This window comes from Amphiprion ocellaris, chromosome 10 (genome assembly GCF_022539595.1).
Source record: "Amphiprion ocellaris isolate individual 3 ecotype Okinawa chromosome 10, ASM2253959v1, whole genome shotgun sequence".
Lineage (NCBI taxonomy): Eukaryota > Metazoa > Chordata > Actinopteri > Pomacentridae > Amphiprion > Amphiprion ocellaris.
Genome location: NC_072775.1, coordinates 2,190,086 through 2,213,207, shown reverse-complemented (window position 1 = coordinate 2,213,207; position 23,122 = coordinate 2,190,086). Strand labels below are relative to the sequence as shown.

The 23,122-nt window shown below is 39.0% G+C and overlaps 1 protein-coding gene across 2 annotated transcripts in view; it reads left to right on the top strand.

The window, feature by feature from the left end:
• Positions 1–19,708, top strand: part of LOC111586146 (guanine nucleotide binding protein (G protein), alpha activating activity polypeptide, olfactory type) — a 90,303-nt gene extending 70,595 nt beyond the window's left edge. For both annotated transcript variants that reach the window (XM_023295825.3, XM_023295826.3), the window contains exons 6-12: positions 7,591–7,645; positions 7,739–7,812; positions 11,229–11,287; positions 11,403–11,523; positions 13,316–13,446; positions 13,541–13,608; positions 16,067–19,708. In XM_023295825.3, coding sequence (XP_023151593.1) covers positions 7,591–7,645; positions 7,739–7,812; positions 11,229–11,287; positions 11,403–11,523; positions 13,316–13,446; positions 13,541–13,608; positions 16,067–16,213 — 655 coding nt within the window. In that variant the 3' untranslated portion in view covers positions 16,214–19,708. The remainder of the gene's footprint in view (positions 1–7,590; positions 7,646–7,738; positions 7,813–11,228; positions 11,288–11,402; positions 11,524–13,315; positions 13,447–13,540; positions 13,609–16,066) is intronic.
• The last annotated feature ends 3,414 nt before the right edge of the window (positions 19,709–23,122 follow it).

Genomic DNA, 23,122 nt, shown 5'->3' with positions numbered 1-23,122 from the left:
CACATTTAAGGAATTGTCGTTTTACAAAACATTAGAGAAAGAAAAATAAGTTTGATTTCAGCAACATTCAGCCTCAGTTCATCATTTCCACATTACAACTTCCAGATCAGAGTGTCTACAAAGGGACACAATATTTAGTCATCTGGAACTGAACCATAGAGGATTTACTGGAGGATCAAAATGACAAAAGTCAGACAAAAAAAAATAAAAGATTAAAAAACAAAAACAAGACAAAATATTACAAAACGAGACACAAAGCGACAAAAATGAGACATAAACAACAAAAGAGACACAAAGCGACAAAATAGAAACATAAAACAACAAAAAAGAGACACAAAATGACAAAAATAAGACACAAATGAAAAAAACGAGACATAAAACGACAAAAAAAACCAAAACAACGGAAACGAGACAAAAATGACAAAAATTAGATCCAAAACGACAGAAACATGAGACAAACGACAAAAGTCAGACAAAAAACAAGACAAAAAACCCGCACTAAAAAAACTGGTGGCCTTTTATCCCTCAAATCTACGGATTTCACACAAAAACCAGCGACCACATCAGAAGATGCCAGCAGAGAACTGAAGGAAACCGTCTGTTTGTAGCTTCCACCAGAACAACCCAAACCTTTGACGAGACGTTATCAGGACAGCCGCTCGCTAATCAATGTTATCTTTTTCTGCATTTTTCCTGCATCCAGGACCCTGGTTGTGTTTCTCTCTGGTACAGAGACTATATTTGGATCTCCAGCTCCACCAGTAGTACTTGTGTCACATGGCAGTCACAAAGCGCTCAGTAATTATAACCTCGCTAGCTCTCTGTGAGGAACTAAAAATACTCACATTGTTGCAGTGATGGGGCAAAAGCTGCAGATTTTTTCTTTTCTGAGGTTTTTGAATCCAGTTTTTGCATGGATGTGTGCAGCTAGAAGCAGAACGGTGTCAAAAAATGGACAAAAGACACGAGTGAGACAAAAAAAGACAAAAAGCAACAAAAATAAGACAAAGGAATGACTAAAGCGAAACAAAATGACAAAAATGAGACAAGAAACACAAGCAAGAAAAAAACAACAAAAACAACAAAAACATGACAAAATATTACAAAAACGAGACACAAAATGAAAAAAATGCGACCCAAAACGACAAAAAGAAAACACAAAGTGATAAAAACAAGACACGGGCAAAATATTACAAAAATGATACACAAAACGACAAAAAGGAAACACAAAATGACAAAAACGTGAGACAAATGACAAAAGTCAGACAAAAAACAAAAACAAGACAAAATATTACAAAAACGAGACACAAAATGACAAAAAAAATTTACAAACGACACAAAAGAAAACAGAGACAAAAAGTTACAAAGCGACAAAAAAATGGACAAAAACGAGACAAAAAAGCACAAAATGACAAAAAAAACGACAAACGAGGCATAAAATGACAAAAACAAGAAACAAAATGACAAAAACGAGACACAAATGAAAAATATTTGCTTTTTTTTTGCTCTTCTGTGAAAATAATCTTCATCTTTAGGTTTTGATGGATGTTTTTTACTGTATTTGGACACTCTATCGGCTCAAAAACAAAAAACAACTCCAAGAAAATGAGCAAAATGTCCGTTGCAAAGTTTTTTTCTTTTATCATTTTGAATGTTTTCTAATTCCTGAAACATTTTTCAGTACCTGCATTGTCTACACACCTGATCTAGTCCTGTTTTTAATGTTTTTTTTCTAAGTATTGCCCACCAACCGTCTATACGCGTTATCATCGTCTGTCATCAGCAGAAATAGTTATCAGTTATAATACGCTGACAGAGCAGCGGTTCCCACCCCGGGTGATGAGATGATATCTTGGGTGAGAAATGAGAAAAAACTCAATCCTCATGTAAGAAAACACACATTCTGGTCAATCATTGTGTAGTTTTGCCTCTATAGGCATAAAACTACAGGAATTAGTCATAATAAATACTGTTCAGTTTAGCTTTATGTGGCAGTTTTCAGACAAACATGCAGCCTGAAGGTGGTTCAGGACGAGTCCAGTCAGGTTTGTAGTTGGGCCAAAGTTCAGGTTGTAAGTTAGAGACAGAAAATAGACATTACTCCCAATCCTATGTGTGCCCTATTTGGTTATAGCCAGGAGATTTCTTTATTGAAAGAAAATGCTCAGGTAATAATAGCATTCACCTCCTTAATAGCCAGGCGTCTCATACTTCTTTCCTGGAAAGAGCAGGCACCTCCCAGCTTCACTAGATGGATCAAAGACAGCGTGCACTATTTAAAACTTGGAAAAATAGAATACACCCTGAAAGGCTCTTTGCACAGTTTCAGGAAGACTTGGACCCCCTTCTTAGAATACTACGATAGCTTACAAATCCCACTTAATAGAGATGATGAATAAACAATAGAAAAGTAGAAGAAGGATGGATGACACTCCCCTCCCCTACTCTTTAAATAATTTTTTTTTGTACCCTCCCCCCTTCCCCTTTTTCTTTTCTCTTTTTAATTAATTAATTTATTTTTCTAATCGTTGTTTACTCCTTTTTTTGTATATATATATTCTCTCATTATTTTTATTTATTTTTATTTTTGTTTATTTGATTGCCTGTCGGTGCTTTGGTTTTCTTCCCCTTGCCTTGTATTAATCACATTTTTAACAGGGAAGGAAAGGAAATGACTGTTTCTTCACGATGTGTATATGCCTGGCACCTCTGCAGTCTTGAATTACTTATATTTAATGCATTCATAGGTGTGGGACCTGGACCTTGGGGCTAAAGGGAGGGCTGGGATGGGGTGGGGTAGGGTAAGATGGGGTGGGGTAGGGTAAGGGGAGGGGATGGGGTGGGTGGAGTGGGAGAAGAGGGATAACTTCAAATATTGTAATTGAAATGCTGCGGCAACAATTCTGTGTTCTATATTCTCTTACCTGCAATGTACGCCGCAAACAAAATGCATTACAATGAAGTTAATGTAAAATTCAATAAAAACTGTTAAATGAGAGACAGAAAGGAACTGTGGGAGTTTTACAGACCGGATTAGACCTGGTTAATGAATACACAGCGTAGATCGGGGGAGTCCAACTCATCTTAGTCCAGGTTCCACATTCAGCCCAGTCTGATCTCCAGTGACCAGTAAAACCACAGCATGATGACCTATAAATAACCACAACTGGAAAATAGTTGCTTTGTTTTAGTGCAAAAAAGTACGTTCTGAAAATGTTCACATTTACGGAATTATCTTTCTACAAAACATCATGAACAACCGGAAATTTATCAAGAATAGTAAGTTCAGTTTCAGCAGCATTCAGCCTCAGTTCATCATTTCCACATTCCAACTTCCAGATCACAGAGTGACTACAAAGGAACACAACATTTAGTCATCTGGAGCTGGACCATAGAGGATTTTACTGGAGGATCAAAACCACAAAAATAGACAAAAACAGGGCAAAGTATTACAAAAATGAGACACAAAATGAGACAAACAACACAAAACCAAACAAAAAAGAGACCAAAAAAATGATCAGAAAGTTACAGAGACAAAAAATGGACAAAAACTAGACAAATAATCACACAAATGACACACACAAGACAAAAAATGACAAGAAACAAAATGACAAAAAAATAGACAACACAAGCGAGACAAGAAACACAAAACGACAAAAACGACACACAAAACCACGAATAAAGAGAAATATTCGGATCTCAAAATTAATATTCAGATACCGCCATAATGACTGGATGTGAGGATATTCGGGTCCAGCCATAGATAGATAGATATAGATAGATAGACTATAGCTAGATAGACAGACAGACAGACTGACGATAGATAGACTATAGATAGATAGACTATAGATAGATAGATAGACTATAGATAGATATAGATAGATATAGATAGATATAGATATACAGACAGACAGACTATAGATAGACTATAGATCGATAGATAGACTATAGATAGATATACAGACAGACAGACGATAGACTGTAGCTAGATAGATAGACTATAGATAGACTCTAGATAGATAGACTATGGATAGATAGATAGATAGATAGATAGATAGATAGATAGATAGATAGATAGATAGATAGATAGATAGATAGATAGATAGATAGATATAGATAGATAGATATAGATAGATAGATATACAGACAGACTATAGATAGACTATAGATAGATAGATAAACTATACACTATAGATAGATAGATATAGATAGATATACAGACAGACAGACTATAGATAGACTATACATAGATAGACTATAGATAGATAGATAGATAGATAGATCGATAGATCGATAGATAGATGCTTTATTAATCCCAGGGGAAAGTCAAATCTCCAGCAGCTTACATACAACAAAAAGACAAACAGGCGATTTTAGTGCTGTATTTTTCTATAAAGGCTGTGGTCCAAAACCAAGCAGTGTTCTTCTAAAACATACTTTAAATGCCTCTATGTTTTTATGTGTCACAGCTGGCGACCCAGTAGGTGAGTTTACTGTACATTCATATGAAACTAGTATGAGAAAGTTGATCAGCCTCTCAGAAATAGCCTCACTTCTTCTTTAGACTGTATGAGGCAGAAATAGTGTGTGATGAAGACGTTGTTGTCGGAGCACATGAGCAGCGTATCTGTTATCTAACGGCTCATAATGGAGCATTCATCCTCCGGTATTTAATTCTAGTTGGGGCTTTTTAGCTGTGTTGCTGTCCTGAAGCTCCAAGGGTTTGGGTAGAACATGAAGGACGGTGATTGGTCCACATCTGTGTCCTACATACCAGAGAGACCGGGACATTTCTCCTCAACATCTACTTGACACACCTTCATCTGCTCTCATAGAAGAACAGACGACACAAGTGAGACACAAAACGACAGAAATGTGACACAAAGTGACAAAAACGAGACGAGACAAGAAAAATCTTCCAAAAAAATCCTAAAAATATCGAAAGTGATTACTTGATATGAGTAAAACTTCTATTATTTTCTTTAAGAACGTTCACTAAAAAAACAAAATTCGCTGGATTTTGGTTAATTTTCATGTGAATGTTCTTAACAAACATTTTTTTTTACCATTTCTTTTTTTCCACCAAAAAATTTTCAAAAATTTTCCAAAAATGTTGAAAATGTGGACATTGGAAGTCTCACTGAAAATATTTTTTTCTCCACATTTTCAAACCTTAAAACGGGTCAATTTTGACCCACAGGACGATACGAGGGTTAAATCAGTGTAATAAATGTGAATATTATTTAAATTGCAGTATTGCACATAAAGGTATTGAATACTGTACATGTGTTGGATGTTGCCGTGGTAGTGAAGCAGGAGTCCTTCATGATCTTCTGTTTTTTTGTTCATGAAAGAAGAAGCTCTGAAAGATAATCCTGCAGTTATGATAAAGTCTCAAGTCAAATGTTTGTCATTTTGTTTTTAAAAAAGCTTTCTTGATGAGTAAATAATTAATAATCCATTGACAGAGGAAGCAGTTTATGTCTCCTTTGGGACTTGTAATCTGTATTTTGGTCTTTTTGAGCTGGCAAACATATTTGTACTTCTGGTGCTTCAAGGGCATTTTAGCTTTGGGCCCCAGAGTTGGTTCATTTCTAACCCTGCCGTGGTCCACTGAAGTTAGCAGAGAGCTGAACGGGATGAAGATACTTCCTAAATGTTGGAGAGACTGTTCGTATTTCCACAGCAGCGTAGCAATGGGCCTTTTTTTTAACCCTCCTGTTGTCCTCATTTACAGGCACCAAAAATATTGTTTCCTTGTCTGAAAAAACATCCAACAAATCAACAAAAAAATTCCCGAAATTTCTGAAAATTTGCAAAACCTTCAGGAAGAAAATTCCAATAATTCCTTAAAAGTTTCCCTTAAAAGTTTCATTAAAAAAAAAAAAAAAATTTTGGCAAGAAAATTCTTGTAAAAATTTGTAAAAATTTTGCAAAAAAATCCTAAAAATATCTAAAGTGATTCCACATATATATCAGTAAAACTTCTAATATTTTCTTAAGAACATTCACAGAAATATCAATCAAAATCCAGCGAATTTTGCTGGATTTTGGTTGTTTTTTATGTGAATGTTCTTCAGAAACATTCTTAATATTTTTTATTTTCCACCAAAAAATATTCAAAGATTTCTCCAAAATGTGGACATCAGAAGTTTCACTGTGAAAAAATATTTTTTTCCCACATTTTCAAACTTTAAAACGGGTCAATTTGACCCGCAGGACGACACGAGGGTTAAAACTTTGTATTGTTGCCCTCGGCTCGGCCTCGTTGGAGTCTCTTCTCGGTGTGATCCAGACCATCCAGGGGCCGGTGTGGCCGTGCGTCCCCCACCCTCGGTGTCCTGATCCTGCCTGCTGAGCTGCAGAGAGGCCCAGCTGTTGCTGCCGCTGCTCTCGGTGGTGGAGAGATGGCAACAGCAAGCTGTCGAACCTCCACAATAACCGCCTTATGTAATCACTCTGGCTAGAGACAGACCAAAATAGCCCAGACTGAGCAGGCCTGCCCTCTGGTGGCGAGCAGCCGCCTCAACACCGGCCTGCAGGCCTCGACCGGGAGCCACATGGAGGCTCACACAGATATCTGAATGTTAGCCCATGGGCCAGACCAGATATTGGTTCCGTCTGCAGTGACCAAACCTAAGTGGTACTAAAATGTACGTTGGGTTAATACAAGTGCATCAGGATGTGAGAGTCTTTCCACCCTGGCAGCTTTATCACTGATTAGTGGAACGATCACATTCACCACAATTCATTTAAATCTCACCCTATGCAAAGATCACATCTAATGTTAGTCAATAATCAGATAAAACTGTTTGAGAAAGGGTAATATTTTTTAATAATTAAACATCAGATCCAGATGAATGCATTTCTTGTTTGTACTTTCTTTTCATGCTTATTTGTTTTGGTCAATTTGAGTCTTGTTTTGTTGTTTTGTGTCTCGGTTTTGTCGTTTTGTGTCTTTGTCATTTTGTGTCTTGTTTTTGTCACAGACAATCTTGTTACCATAGCAACAAAATCTTTCTCAGGTTTGTTACAGTATTGTTGTGTGCTGTAAAGTTATTATACAGATGATGATGTGCAGCATGTGGCGTTTCTTATTTTTCCATAATGAGGAAAAATCCTATGGAATTCCGTCTTGTCGCATTGATGGGACTTTTGGCTCAGACTCTTTCATTGTGTCCATTAAATGATAACATTTATTAAGCTGTGAGTCTGTAACGGCATCATGTCAAAATGTAAACTAGAGACATATAGCAAGTTAAAAAGACCAAAAAGAATTGGTCACCTTGACTGGTACTGATACTGGAGATGTTGGGTCTGGGTCCATGGACTATATGTGTTTGCAGAGGTTTTCATAGGAGATAACAGATGGATAACATGTGTAGCAGTTACTGGATGGGTTTATGTGAAGTGAGATGAAATGTGGCTCACCGCTTTTGATTTGTTTCTTAAAAAGTCTGTATTTATTGAGATGCATGTTTTGCTCTACAGTGACGTTATATTTCTTCTATATTTGAGTTTCTCTGCAGCCTGTTGAAATGAACAGACCTAAATGCAAAATCTGAGGCTGTTGTGTTTCTCTCGTTTCAGTTTCCTGGACAGAATTGACTCTGTAAGGCAGAGCGACTACACACCAACGGACCAGGTCGGTACTCCTGTTCGTCTGCTTCTTATAAAATATGTAAATCACCTCCAGAGTGTTCCTCCTCGTTGATCTTTTCCGTCTCTTTTTGTACAGGACCTGCTACGCTGCCGAGTGTTAACTTCAGGGATTTTTGAGACGAGGTTCCAAGTAGATAAAGTGAACTTTCAGTAAGTTTCACACACATCATCAGCATGTCTGCACTGAGGTTGTACCGTCGTGTATTGATCATTTGTTTTTGTTATTTTAGTTACAATTTTGTGAAAAAGACGACCCAAATACATGTGGAAGGAAAAAATACAACTTGCAGTATCATGATTTATCTGATTAAACATTTTAACACAATTAACCCGTCTGCAGAATCACTCAAAATCCCTGAAGATGATTTTCTGTAATTAATAATTTTGTAGTGCCTTGATCTTAAATTTGTGTTTCATAAAACATTTTAGGCTCCGAACCTTAATATTTCAACTGGTCAAGTAATTTTATATGCAACCCTGGGTGTCAAGACAGGCGCTTACAAATGAAATTTATTATTATTATATATAATTTGTAGGATGTTATTCTCATTGTTTAATTTAGTTACACACACACACACACACACACACACACACACACACACACACACACACACACACATATATATAATATATATATATATATTTTATATATATATATATATATATATATATATATATATATATATACACACACACAAACACACACACACACACGTGGACAAAATTGTTAGTAACCCTCGGTTAATGAAAGAAAAACCCACAATGGTCACAGAAATAATTGGAATCTGACAAAAGTAATAATAAATAAAAATTCTTTGAAAATTAACCAATGAAAATCAGACATTGCTTTTGAACCGTGGTTCAACAGAATTATTTTAAAAAATAAACTCATGAAACAGGCCTGGACAAAAATGATGGTACCCCTAGAAAAGACTGAAAATAATGTGACCATAGGGACATGTTCAATCAAGGTGTGTCCTCTAATTAGCATCACAGGTGTCTACAAACTTGTAATCAGTCAGTCGGACTATTTATAGGGTTACAGTAGTCACTGTGCTGTTTGGTGACATGGTGTGTATCACACTAAACATGGACCAGAGGAAGCCAAGGAGAGAGTTGTCTCAGGAGATTAGAAAGAAAATTATAGACAAGCATGTTAAAGGTAAAGGCTAGAAGACCATCTCCAAGCAGCTTGATGTTCCTGTGACTACAGTTGCACATATTATTCAGAAATTTAAGATCCATGGGACTGTAGCCAACCTCCCTGGACGTGGCCTCAGGAGGAAAACTGATGACAAATGGAAGAGATGGATAATACAAATGGTAACAAAAGAGCCCAGAACAACCTCTAAAGACATTAAAGGCGAACTCCAAGGTCAAGCTACATCAGTGTTAGATCACACCATCCATTGTTGTTTGAGCCAGCCGGCTGGTTTCTCCTGAAGCTCCTACGATTACCAGGACCTGGATGAGTTTGTTGAGGTTTCAATGTTTATTGTTCAGTTCCAGATTTCCCTAATGTCAGTGAACGTGCCATGTTTAGTTAGTTCACCTCTGATTGGCTGAGAGTCAGCAATAGAGAGAGCTGGGAACGGCGGCTAATTCTGGAGCTAAGTTATGGGGTTTTTCTAGTTCTTCTGGCGTTGGCTACGGTCCACATTAGCCTGTGTGAAGGTTCAATAAACCAGCAGAGAACCAGATAAAGTCTCACTCATTCATCACAGAGGGTCGCTACAATATGTTGACCTGTTTTTACAACGTGACCCATGTTGGTCGGTGTTTCTTCCTGTTCCCAGCGTTTTATTCTGTCTAATTTCACTTCCATGGAGACGAATTTCCTTTTCTTCCAAGCATCAGAAGAGTCTGACTTACGCTGGGAGCCATAATGAAGGACAAAAAGTTAGTGAATGTAGCACAATCCAAGGTGGAGTACAACCAGAGAATGGAAACAAAGCTGTCTGATAGCGCTGCATGATGACGTATTCATCCACTCTGCTTGTCAGCTAGTTCCACGTAACCAGTTCTGACGTAATGATGAAACGCTGTAGGTCGATGACGTCGTACACCGAGGACCTCCTGTCCTACCAACAATGACTCCATCTCATTCTGTCTCACACACCTTTATATAGAAAACATTTCCAAGTATTCCTTTCTCCAGTCCACATCCGCCGTTATATTCCCTCTAATGCAGCAGCTTTTCTGAACTCTGTCACTCTTTTTTTTTTTCCAGTGAGTTGTTTTGTTCTGAACTATTAACTGCGCCTCCGTTCTGCATCGCAGTCGTACCGATAACCCGGGTGAGATCGGCCTGTTGCCTGCTCTTCCTCCCCTCACCTCGGTCTCGTGTTCGGAGCCTGAAATGTCAGAAGGTTGCTCTTCCTAACAGCTGTGCGTCCTTGAGCCGAACACTGAACCTCAGTCTGCTCTGCAGCTGGAAGCTAAGGTGGACCAACGCGTCATCTAGGCTGCTGAAATGTAAAACGAACCCTCTGTGCTCGGCTGATGTGATTTGCGAGCTCGCTCAGAGTTATTTACCATCGGTTCCACTTATTAGAGCAGCTGATAAAGGTTAGAGTAAATGTTTCATAACCGCTTTGATGATGTCAGATGAGGTGACCCATTTCCGCCACCACAGACACAACAGTCTTATTCTACCAAGTGAAACGGGCCTTTGTGTCCCATTATATCATCCTGAATGATTGATTATGAAGCTCTGGATCATTAGTTCTCAGTTGTCAGGTATGATGACTTCCAAACATCCAGCCAGGGTCCCACAGGACTCCACAGGAAATGCTGTTCTTTGTATTATTTATTCATTAATTGATCGTTTTATGCATCCACAGTTATCCCATTAATTAGGGATGTCTGATATCGTCTTTTTTGCCGATATGCCGATATTGTCCAACTCTCAATTTCTGATTCCGATATCAACCGATACCGATATCTGTGGGCTGTTCAACTAATTCTAGGTAACATCACATATCTCCTGTGGTGGAATTAACACATCATGCCTCATTTTATTGTGATGCTCCATTGGATGCATTCTCAGATGCAACAAGGCTTTCAGATGGAAACATTGTCTGAGCAAAATACGAAAACTACTTCAACTGAACTGATGGAAAAAATGACATATTTATGAAATTTTTTTGTCTCAAACAACAGTTCACACTCTCCCTCCCTCTATGAGTCTATTACATAAATCCAGGCATTATTTTATTGTTTTTCATGCTCGACAAAAAAAAAAAACAACAAAAAAGAAAACGATGCCTATATTGACCGATATTACATTTTTATGCCAGTATGACATCCCTAACATTAATATCTAGACCTGAGATCCGGAGCGTTTGCAGCTCAAAAAGTCTTTTGTGATGATCTAAAAAAAACACCTGCCCTTGTGTGGATAAGCGTTAAAATCAAACAGCTGTGCAGATGTTCTCCAGCCGGTCAGCAGCAGTACATGTACCTGACGCCCTTGGTCCCATCCCACCACAGATATGAGCTGTTTGGCCACCAGAGGGCAGCAGTGAGGGTGTTCTGAGTCTGACCCAGTATTTTCTCCTCCACAGCATGTTTGATGTCGGGGGCCAGAGAGATGAAAGGAGAAAATGGATCCAGTGCTTTAATGGTGAGACTTCCAGCCCATCGCTTCCTGTTTTCCTTCAGATGAACGCACCGTACGGGTTTTGTTTTTGCTTCATTCCTGTCAGAAAGCTGACGTGGTGTTTGTGCTCTCCCTCCAGACGTCACTGCTATCATCTTCGTAGTGGCCAGCAGCAGCTACAACATGGTAATAAGGGAAGACAACAACACCAACCGGCTACGGGAAGCTCTGGACCTCTTCCGCAGTATTTGGAACAACAGGTGAGGAAGAAACGGCAGATTCACAGCCAGCGCTTACTCTGCTACATCATCCATCGGTCCAATCCAGGTCCAGCGGTGGTGATCTGAATCTAAATCCCCTCAACACACACTTTAACCCTCAAAATTCAAACTCCTGCATCTCTATGGAAACAGCACAACCATGAATAGAACTCAATGATGGGTTTTGTGCAGTAGAACAAAATTACAACAGCATAAATCCAACAAAAAAAGAAAGAATGAAGCTTGAATTTCGTACAGGTGTTAACAATCCTGCAGTTCAGCAGAATAGTTCCAGAATATAGTTTTTGATTTATTTTCGGCAAGTTTTGAAACAAGACATATTGAATAAAATGATGTGAATGAAATACCATGATTTTAAAATTTGATTTGATTATTTTTCTCAACGGAGCCAAAAGTTGAAGCTGAAAATCCAATTTCTGTATCTGTAAAATATCTTTTTGCTGAGCAGTTTTGGGGCTCAGAGGTATGGAATCACAGGAGTGCCACAATAAAAGATAAATCTGTTTTGAAAAGAAAAAAGGAAATAAATGTTTAAATATAAATTGGAATAAATAGAAGAATGAATAAAAAATAAATCTGTTAAAAAATAAAATGAATGTGTAAATATAAAGAGGAATAAATAAAAGAATAAATAAAAAATAAATCTGTGTAAAAATAAGGAAATAAATATGTAAATATAAAGCATAAATTAAAAAATCTGTTAAAAATAGGAAAATAAATGTGTAAATATAAAGAGGAATAAATAAAAGATTCAATAAATTTGTTTAAAAATAAGAAAATGTGTAAATATAAGGAAGAATAAATAAATGTATTAAAAATAAGAAAATGTGTAAATACAAGAGGAATAAATGAAAGAATAAATAAAAATAAATTTGTGAAAAAATAAGAAAATAAATGTAAATATAAAGAGGAATAAATAAAAGAATAAATAAAAATAAATCTGTTAAAAATAAGGAATTAAATGTGTAAATATATAGAGGAATAAATTTAAAAAATAATTGATTTTTAAAAAATATGGAAATATATAGGTACATTTTGTTGTTCCTTTTGTTTTTTCCTTTTGTTTTTCCCTTTTGGTTTCCTATTTGTCATTGCTTGATGGACTGAGCTGTCAATCAAATGGCTTTGGGTGGGGCTTCCTGTCCAGGTGAGTAGTCAATACCTGGAAAAAAAATTAAAAAACAAAGGGAAAAGGTTAAAGCAAAGACAAAATTTACCTTTGTATTTCCATATTTTTAAATTTATTTTATTTTTTATTTATTCCACTTTACATTTGCACATGAATTTCCTTTTAACAGATTTATCTTTTATTATGGCACTCCTTTGATTCCATACAGAGGATTAGTGTTGAATTGCTGTTCACTTTTTTCTTGTATTTACTACAATACATGTACCTCAACTCACCTGCAGAGATCGGAAAAGAAAAAGCTCAAAGAGGCTAGAAGCTTCCTGCAGCTTTCCAAAGTAATGCAACAGTTTTGAATACTTAGAATGTAAATAAATAAATTCCCACACATCAGTTTATTGCTGTTGCAAGTAGGTCATTACAGAAAATAGCACCAGTCGCTCCATCACGACTTTGGTTTAGCTGTTTTATTAATTCCAAGATAAAAATGACCAGGAGCAATGTTCTGTCGAAGAAATGAAAATGTATTTTATGTTAAAAAGAAGATAAGATCTGAAATAAATCAAGCCCTTGTATGTAGTTGTAATGTGTCTGCAAGTAGCACTGATGCACTTCTTCCTGACGCTGGTTGTTGTTTTCTTCCAGATGGTTACGCACTATATCAGTCATATTGTTCCTGAACAAGCAGGACATGTTGGCTGAGAAAGTATTAGCTGGAAAATCCAAAATTGAAGACTACTTCCCTGAATATGCTCGTTACACCATACCAAATGAAGGTTAGTGCTCCAGAAATCCAATTGTGATGTTTACGAACCAAGGCGTTTTAAACTTCAGTCTGGATTAAAAGAAAATCTGCTTTTTTTTTTTTAGCAACTCCTGAACCTGGTGAAGACCCAAGAGTGACGAGAGCAAAGTTCTTCATCCGAGACGAGTTTCTTGTAAGTATCTGTCTGTGTCTGTCCGTCCGTCCGTCCGTCCGTCCGTCCGTCCGTCCGTCCGTCCGTCCGTCCGTCCGTCCGTCCGTCCGTCCATCCATCTATCTATCTATCTATCTATCTATCTATCTATCCGTCTGTCTGTCTGTCTGTCTGTCTGTCTGACCGACCTTTTCATGAGGACAAACTGTCTCCAGATCAGCAACAAAAGGCTCCATGTTATCTTCTTCCCTGGTGGCACTGAGGTGACCCACTTTCTGAGTCTGGAAACCATCACATGATCTGGTCCCATTCTGGTGGAGCAGCGTGGCTTTAATTAAACTGGATGGAACGTTCAGCAGTCATTTGATATCTATAAAAGCTTTTAATGGGAAAACACAATCATTTTGTCGCCGCTGTTTTTCTGGAGGACGCCGGACATCACTGGACTTAGCTCATCAGTCGCTGAACATTTCCTTATTGATAGACGCTCCAATTTACAGATGTCCCCTAAACGCCTCACATGCAGAGTGAGCTAGATGCCAACTAGATGCTAGCAGACAGGTGTGTGACCAAAAACAACACTGAAAAGAGCGACTTTAGGCGTTTTAATGTCCGATTTCTGATTTAGAAGCTTTTTAAATGTCTGTACCGCTGTTGAATATCTGATCTGATATCTCTTTTTTTAGTTTAAAATATATTCAGCTTTAGAATGTCGAAAAAGGCTAAAACAACAACCAGATGACTGAAGCAGCTGATTGTTTCAGTTTGTGTGGAGGAAGTCAAAGTCCCACTTTTGTGTGAAAATGAACAGAGTTTGAAGCACCGTCGTGATATCCGTTAACTCTCACTGAGGTTTCAGTTTGTTTTTTCTATTTTTTGGGGCCTTTTTGCAGCTTTAGTTGACAGTCGTAGTGAGAGGAACACTGGAAAGTTGGGAGAAGAATTGGGGAATGACATGCACCTAAGGGCCATGGATGGGAATCGAACCCATGACCGGTGCGTGGGGACTTCAGCCTGTTGAGCCCGGCAGCCCCGAGGTTTTAGTTTCTGTCCAGCTGGCCGTGTTGAACTTGCTTGGTGGTGCCTCCCTCTGGTCAGGTGGTCTGGTAGTCCTTTTCAACCAAAAAGAACCAGGTGCTAGTTCAGTTCTGGTGCTTAGCTGGTTCTAATGTTGGGCCTCCTAAGAACCGGTTTGCTTTTCCATTGGCAAGGAGCCGAGTTACAGCCACGTCATCGCATCACTGTAAAACGTCAGTACGTCACTGCTTGTGTAGCCGTTCAACAGCGTTGGCACATCGTATCCATGGAAGTGCTGTTCCTGACTTTGTAAGTCTACATGGTGATCCAGAAACAAATAATCCACTGTTAGTAGCTACCTGTCTTCATCGTAGTCACCGGCAGCGACGACTACGTTTGAGAAGACAGGTAACTGTCAGAGATGTTTTGATTCTTAACCCTTTGATGGACAGTGTGGGTCAGGAGATACCCATTTTCCATTGGATTTGGGTCACTTTTGACCCATGTTGTGTATCAAAGGGTTAACAGTGGTGTGTTAGCGTTAGCTTGGCTACTTAGCTTCGACTACATTTGCATCCATTACATAGCGGTTCAACAAACACAATAAGTTGATAATATCTATGTTTATCTTTATAGATGATCTTACGGTTAATTGCGAGGCAGAGGTCAGCTGTTCCTGGGCACATCCACGATCACGCTACAGGCGTCCATATTTACCAGTTTTCAAGACACTAACACTCCTACTACTAATAATACTACTACTATTATTAATATTCGCGCGGTTGTTTAAAAGTGGTGGTTCTGTGTTTTCACCGTTGATTGTTGGTCACCGTAACCCCGCCCCCAGCCCGAGACGTACTCGGTTCTTAACTCTGGCCCAGCAAAGAGTCGGTGCCTGAAAAGCACCAGTTTTTGGAGCCTGGAGTCGGTGTTTAGTCGGTGGAAACACAAAGAACTGGTGCTAAATCAGGCTCTGGCTCCAAACTAGCACTGGAACCGGCCCTGTGGAAAAGGGGCCTTGGTGTAGATGGTCTAACGTCTCCAGCTCGCCTGACGTCTCTGTCCGGCTTGTCTGACGTCTGCGTGTAGCTCGTCTAACATCTCCATACGGCTCGTCTAACATCTCCGTATGGCTCGTCTATTGTCTCCTTATAGCTTGTCTAATGTCTCTGTCCAGCTCGTCTGTCTCCGTCCAGCTTGTCTAATGTCTCCATACGGCTCATCTGACGTTTCTGTACGGCTTGTCTATTGTGTCCGTCCAGCCCGTCTAACATCTCTGTACGGCTCATCTGTCTCCGTCCAGCCCGTCTAATGTCTCTGTACGGCTCATCTATTGTCTCCATCCAGCCCGTCTAACGTCTCTGTACATCTCGTCTGTGTCCGTCCAGCCCGTCTAACGTCTCTGTACGGCTTGTCTGTCTCCGTCCAGCCTGTCTTAACGTCTCCTGTGTTTCCTCCTCAGCGGATCAGCACTGCGAGCGGCGACGGCAGACACTACTGCTACCCCCACTTCACCTGCGCCGTGGACACAGAGAACATCCGGCGGGTGTTCAACGACTGCCGGGACATCATCCAGAGAATGCACCTGCGGCAGTATGAACTCTTGTGATGGGAGACCGCCGGCCTTCTGTGTTCTTCTCCACCATTCTGCATCCCGACGAACCCTTCCTCCTCCTCCTCCTTTACTTCTCCACCCCAGAAGAACCTCCAGCAGCCCCCTGACCTCCTCCTGTCCATGACAATGAAGTACTACTGAAGTGTGTCAAATCCTCTTCCTCTTTTTAACTTCTTAGCTTTTTCTACTTCTTTTTTTCTCTCTCTCTCTGAGACCGATTCATCCCCATTTCACCGAGTAGAAGGAAGGTTGGGGAACAAAGTTGTTGCGTGCCGCTTCTTTATTTTTACTTTAATCCTTCCTTTCGAATGCCTTGATTTTTTTGTCATTCCACTAAGCCTTGGGCTACCTCCTTATTTAGTTTTTATTTTTGCCCCTTTGTGTCCGTCTGTTTTTTGGCTTTTCATTGGACCTGGACTGGCGGCTCTGGAGACGAACACACCGCAGGACCTCAGCGGAGAGGCAGCGAGTTACGCTGCGAGTCACTAGTTGTTTTTCCTGCATGTAAACAAACTGCATCTGAAAATGACATGCATGGTGGGCGGTCACTAGAGGTCACCTGACCAAGCTTTCAGATTGACAGTCCAGTAGACGGGACGGATAAACACAGCGGTTCGGCCGCAAACTTTCTCTGTTATTTCAAAAACGCTAAAGTGAAAAGTATTTCTGAAAGCATTTGAGGTGAGAAATAATCTGTCCTGGTTTTAGTTCACTGACGGCAAGTTTAGATGTTTGAGGAAAGTTTCATGATGAGTCGGATCTCCACACGCCGCATGGAATTTGCATAAAGTAGAAGTCGAGTCTACTTTAACCCTCCTGTTGTCCTCATTTATGGGCACCAAAAAATATTGTTTCCTTGTCTGAAAAAATTACAAAAATTCACAAAAAAAATTCCCCAAATTTCTGAAAATTTGCAGAACCTTCAGGAAGAAAATTCCAATAATTCCTTAAAAGTTTCCCTTAAAAGTTTTTTTTTTTTTTTAAACAAATTTGGCAAGAAAATTCTTGTATTTTCAAAAAAATGAGTAAAAATCTTCCCAAAAAAATTTTAAAAATATCTAAAGTGATTCCATATATATCAGTAAAACTTTTAGTATTTTCTTTGAGAACATTCATATAAAAATCAACCAAAATCCAACGAAATTTGCTGGATTTTGGTTGATTTATATGTAAATGTTCTTAAGAAACATTTTTAACATTTCTTTTTTCCACCAAAAAATGTTCAAAGGTTTCCCAGAAAATGTGGACATCAGAAGTTTCACTGTGAAAATATACTTTTTTCCCCACATTTTCAAACTTTAAAACGGGTTAATTTGACCCGCAGGACGACACGAGGGTTAAATAAATGAGCTGCGGGTAAAACCACCGAATCACAGCTGGAAACGCGCTGTAGCCGGATCACCATGCAACATGTGGTGCGTTTCCATCTGTGATCCAGTAAGGTAGACTCGACTTCAGCGTGTGGAGAGCCGACACATCCTGAAACTGTCCACAAACTCGCCATCAGTGAACTAAAACCAGATTATTTCTCGCCTCAAATGCTTTCAGAAATAATTTTCCCTGAAGTGTTTTCAAAATAAAAAAGAAAGTTTGCGCCCGAACCACTGTGTTTATCCGACCTGTCTACCGGACGGTCAATCTGAAAGCTGGGTCATGTGACCTCTAGTGACCTCTAGTGACCTCTAGTGACCTCTAGTGACCACCTACCATGCAGACGATTTTCAGATGCGGTTCGTTTACATGCAGAAAAAACACATCTCGTGACATGCGGCTTTCAGTGTGCATGAAGACGAGGAGGAATCCGTGCGAGCGAATGTCTGACGCCGGTTAACGCCGGTTTCACCACCATCACCTTTATTTTAGCCCCCCCCCCCCAGGCCTCCACCCTGGAGGGGAACCAAGTGGATGAAGAGATAAATGCACTTTGCATCAGGCTCCTTAACAACTTTTGATTTTATTTTTTTCGTTGTTGAGAGGAAGCAAACACACAATGTAGCATCACAATATTTATTACTCCGCCACCACATCAGCTTCAGAGCAGCCGAGAGACGAGGGTGGGGGGCAGGAAACACGACGGATTCTACATGAAGGAAAAGGGACTGAGCTCTCTGCACCTTAGCCCTGCTGCCTCCACCAACTCGGACCTGCCTCCTGCCTCCTGCTTTGGTTTAATTTTGTTTTTTTTCCACACAAACCATCCTTTAGCGTAGAGAAAGCGATGGGGAGGAGGGTGGGGGGAAGGGAGAGAAAACGTATTGTTCTTTTTTTTTGTTAACTTGTACACTGTGCAAGGTTGAATTATCTTGTACAGACTGTAAAATGTAATATTATTTTGTACAACTTAATTGAAAGAAAAACAAATCTACTTGTAGATCTTTGTGCCTTGATTATGGCTGTACCTGTAAATGAGCTCAGATGTAAGTATGTTTTCGACTGCGCTGTACAGCTTGATGTCAAACTCTATCGGCAGCGAAAGACTGCGGGTAGGGGACTTTCTCTGTAGAGTTTAGTTTTTTCTGGTTTATAAAAAAAAGGAAATGCTGTTTAGTAAAAAATAAAAAATAGGGAAAAAATCGTAAAAACCTGTATACATTATGCAAATTAACCACTTACCTGCAGTGAAGACCAGATGTTGCAGCGCCATGCCTTTTTTTCTTTTTTTTGGTTTTGTTTTGTTTTATTTTTCCTCCTTTTATTATTATTATTATTATTATTATTATCATTATTAATATTAATATTAATATTATTTTGAATTTCACAGCTTTAAACAAACATTGGAAATCCATTGAAAGTGTCCAAATTGCAACCTGGTGTTGTTTTAATAGGAACCAACGTTTTTTTCGATATGAAGTGTGTCTGAGGTCTGTGCTGACGTGCGTGCCTGTGCGCATGTGTACATAAAACAAACATAGACTCACAGACGCATTGTGTGTGTGTGTGTGTGTGTGTGTGTGTGTGTGTGTGTGTGTGTGTGTGTGTGTGTGTGTGTGTGTGTGTGTGTGTGTGTGTGTGTGTGTGTGTGTGTGTGTGTGTGTGTGAGGGCGAAGTGTGTGTTGTGTGTAAAATTTTATAAATGTATGTACATGTAAATTTATAGGTCTATATAAATATATATGTACAATTATACATGTTTAATTATGTGTGTGCCTAGGTGTACATACCTATGTATGTATACGGTAAATATGTATACATACACACATAGGAAAGCATGTTTAGAATGGAGATGAATAAATGAGAGCGTGCAATATTAGTAATTGTTTGGTCCTCTGGAGCCATACCCGATGGCACAGGCACTATGAATGTGTGAGCAGCACCCAACAAGATGAGCTCTTCTCCTTGTACAAACAGCATCAGCCTTTTCTTCTGCTACAGTACACGTCTATCCCCGAAAGAGAGTCAACTGACTGGAGGTGCAAAAACCTTGTTTGGCCTGGGAGGATGATTAAATGACATTTTTATTTTCTTTAAATAAAGAGGCACATTAGAGGACTTTGCTTTATTTCCATCTTGGTGTCCAGTTGTGTCCAGATTTGTGGCTGAACGCCGAGAACGGTGGGAAACATGGGTTTTAGACACAAAATGACAAGAACGACACACTAAATGACAAAAACGAGACAAAATGACAAAAATCAGACACAAATGACAAAAACGAGACACAATACTCCCTCTGAGTCGGTAAATGCCGGTAAGTCCAAGCATTAGTTTATCAGTTCTCATGATAGGCAAAAAAAACGACAACGATATTGACCGATATTACATTTTTATGCCGATATCAGGTCGATAATATCCCTAAATAGAGACCTTGTCCTTGGAGATAATAACAGCAAACAGTTCAACTGCCTGTACTGAGCTACTCAGGGGGGAGAGAACCCACTTCCACTATTTACTAGTCAGTGACTACACCATCACCTGCATGATGTGTGACGTCAGAGGGTCTGCTGGTTGAACCATCTGTGTATTAAATTAAACTTCAATTTAGAATCCTTCTCTGCTTCTGGTCAGGTCAGGTCTAGGTGGTGTCCCACAGCTTATAACCATCTCACAGCCTCGATTATCACTTGATTCTGCAATAGGAGAAAGAATAGCAGAATTTAGAACAGATTCTAATTCAGGGAAATTTGCAATTTAAAACAGGTGCTCTTTTCAGAATGATGTGTGGACTGGACAAAATGAGTCATTACTTGATCTACATGTGGTTAATTATGTTCAGTATGGCAGCTATATTAATTATGTACATCACTAAGCGTGTAACATATACAACGCTGTCATGAGATAAAACCAGAGGTGCAGATTTCTCTTCTAGGGCTGCAACCGCAGCCATAGATCTTAAACATCCAGGCATGCTACGCACTACTGTACAGAGCCCCGATAAGTAATATGCCACCTAGCGATGGTATGACAAGTGTTTCCACACCAGCACACTGCCAGCAAACCCCTCTCTCTCTCTCTGATGCACAGCTGGAAAGGTTGCATGTAGTCCGGCACTCCCTGGGCTGGAGCTGAAACCAGAGCAGTCTTTACATCCACAAAGGCCTTATGCATGCTTTCTGTCCATTCCACTACAGGGGAGCCTCCTGCAGTGTGGCAGCTCATCACAGTCCATAGCAGCATAATCACAGATCCAGTGATGACAATAACTTGATGCTATTGAGCAGTGTCAGTCTTTTAGGAGAAAACATCTGCTGTCCTTCAGACAACACATGACCCAGATAGGTGGTCTTCCGACTGCAGTACTGTAGCTTCGACAGTGAGGTGATGTGACCTCTTTCAGCCAGTTTCTTTAACAGAAGCACAGAGTCCATGTGACAGACTTCTTTTGGAGGAAAGAGAAGAAGGGGAGTGCTACCCCCAGCCAGGTGCAAATTCTAAAAACTAGAATTAGTGTCTGGTAAACTTGGAGCCAAAGGCACGACAATGTTATAAATTACTTGCAAATCTTGAACAAATCCCCATTCATCAGGATGATTATGTTTAGGAACTGGCAAAATGTGAGTGTAACATGGACTGTTTTTATTAAAGGTCTCCACTAACAGTCCTTGATCCAAGAGAGACTGAATTAAGCCCTCTATGCCTACGATTGCCCTTTAAAATAACTTATACTGATTAATCTTAGCAACTACAGCATTAAGTGTAACTTTTTAGATTTAACTTCAACAGCATGAGATAAAACAGTTGTCACACATCCCACATGATTCTTTTGTTTAGCCCATAGTTTGTTAGGGACCTCAGATAAATTTGAGGGGGTCCATTTAAAATATGAAAGGGTGCTTCCTGTAAAACAAACATTTTTTTAAGGAAGAGTGATAATCTTATTAGGTTTTAAGAAAGACATATCATCCCCAAGTGTTTTGCGGCAGCAATCAGTGGACTGGAGACAGTCTCTCACTGACTGATGCACCTTATTATGAAAACATTCAGTTGTTTTACTTCTGCCCCAGTCAACACAACGACCTTGATGTGAGGCAGAACAACCTGATCTTTGCACAGAGCTTATTGTGCATCTGTTAGTTCTATAGCTAAAATGCACCCAATCTGGACCATAAACCAGTAAAATCCTTTCAGATTATTTTATCATTTTTGTCATAAGTAAAAGTGTAAGTGTCACAGTTATAATTTGATACTCAGTGGATGGATTATCAGCAGCAACACATGAACACTGCAACACAGACCTCATAGCAGACAGCAAACGCACAAACTGGCCAAGTTTTTGTAATACTTTTATGTGATCAGCAGTAAAGATGTCCTTCATATTAAAACTTTCCACAGTCTAATATTGAAAATCATTAGCTGATTGCAAACACTGAACAGATTTTATTATTTTCTAGAAACAAGTAATCTGAGGTACAATTAATACCAGTGTTTAATTTACAAAGAAGGTCTCTTCCCATCAGACTCAAAAGTGTTCCTGCAAGAATCAGAAAGTATGTTCCACATCTGATCCTGCTTCTGAAACATAAGCTTGTTCAAAAAATAATTTAATTATGGGGTGCCTGAAATGCCTACAGTGATTAGTTTAGAACTAGGAATGCAAACATTATCAGTGAAACATACAGCAGAAAATATAGCTCCTTTATCAATTAATATCTTCAATTTAATTAAATAATGATGCACTGCATTTTACAAGATATTTTAAAAACATATTGATAGGCACAGCCTGTATTATATTTTACTAATTTTACTGATTGATCTTCTTGTTCTGTTTATCCTGCTCTCAATTTACTCTGTAAAAGTCTGGTTTTCTCATGATGAACCAGAAAGAAATTAGTTTATTTGTATAATTTCATTAAACTAGAGATGTTAAAAGTTTAACACTATTTTATTTGCTACAGAGGCATTAATTTATTCAATATAGTTAACTTTTAAGATTATAATTAATTTAAATCCACAACACATGGAATTTTAGTTTCTCAGTATTGAGCACAGCAACACCAAACCATTAGATGCTGAAGTCATATCAGAGAAAAGATCCATTTTATTTTAAAAAATAATTTTGAATTGATCCCTTTCCTTTTTACTACTGATCATATTAGATGTTAAACTCTAGTGTTTACAGAGTTGAAAACGTTCCATTCTACTGATTAGCTCCTAGGTGCTCTGCAGTCTCTGGCCCAGTGTCTCATTCTCCTACATTTCCAGCATTGTCTGCATTTCTGCTCTGTTCGGGGAACAGCCTTCTGAGAAGAAGGACGCTGGGGCTGATCTGTGACCTGAACCATTTATTTAACCTTAGCAGATCATTCAGTGGAGAAACAACCATCCTTGTACATTTCCATCAACACATGCATTGAGTCTGTCCACATACTACTACACCATGACTGATTTGAGACTCTATACCTGTAAGGAATCTCAGGATGTACATTCTCTACAAGTATACCAAGGGCCATTGCATTGTTGTCATTAATA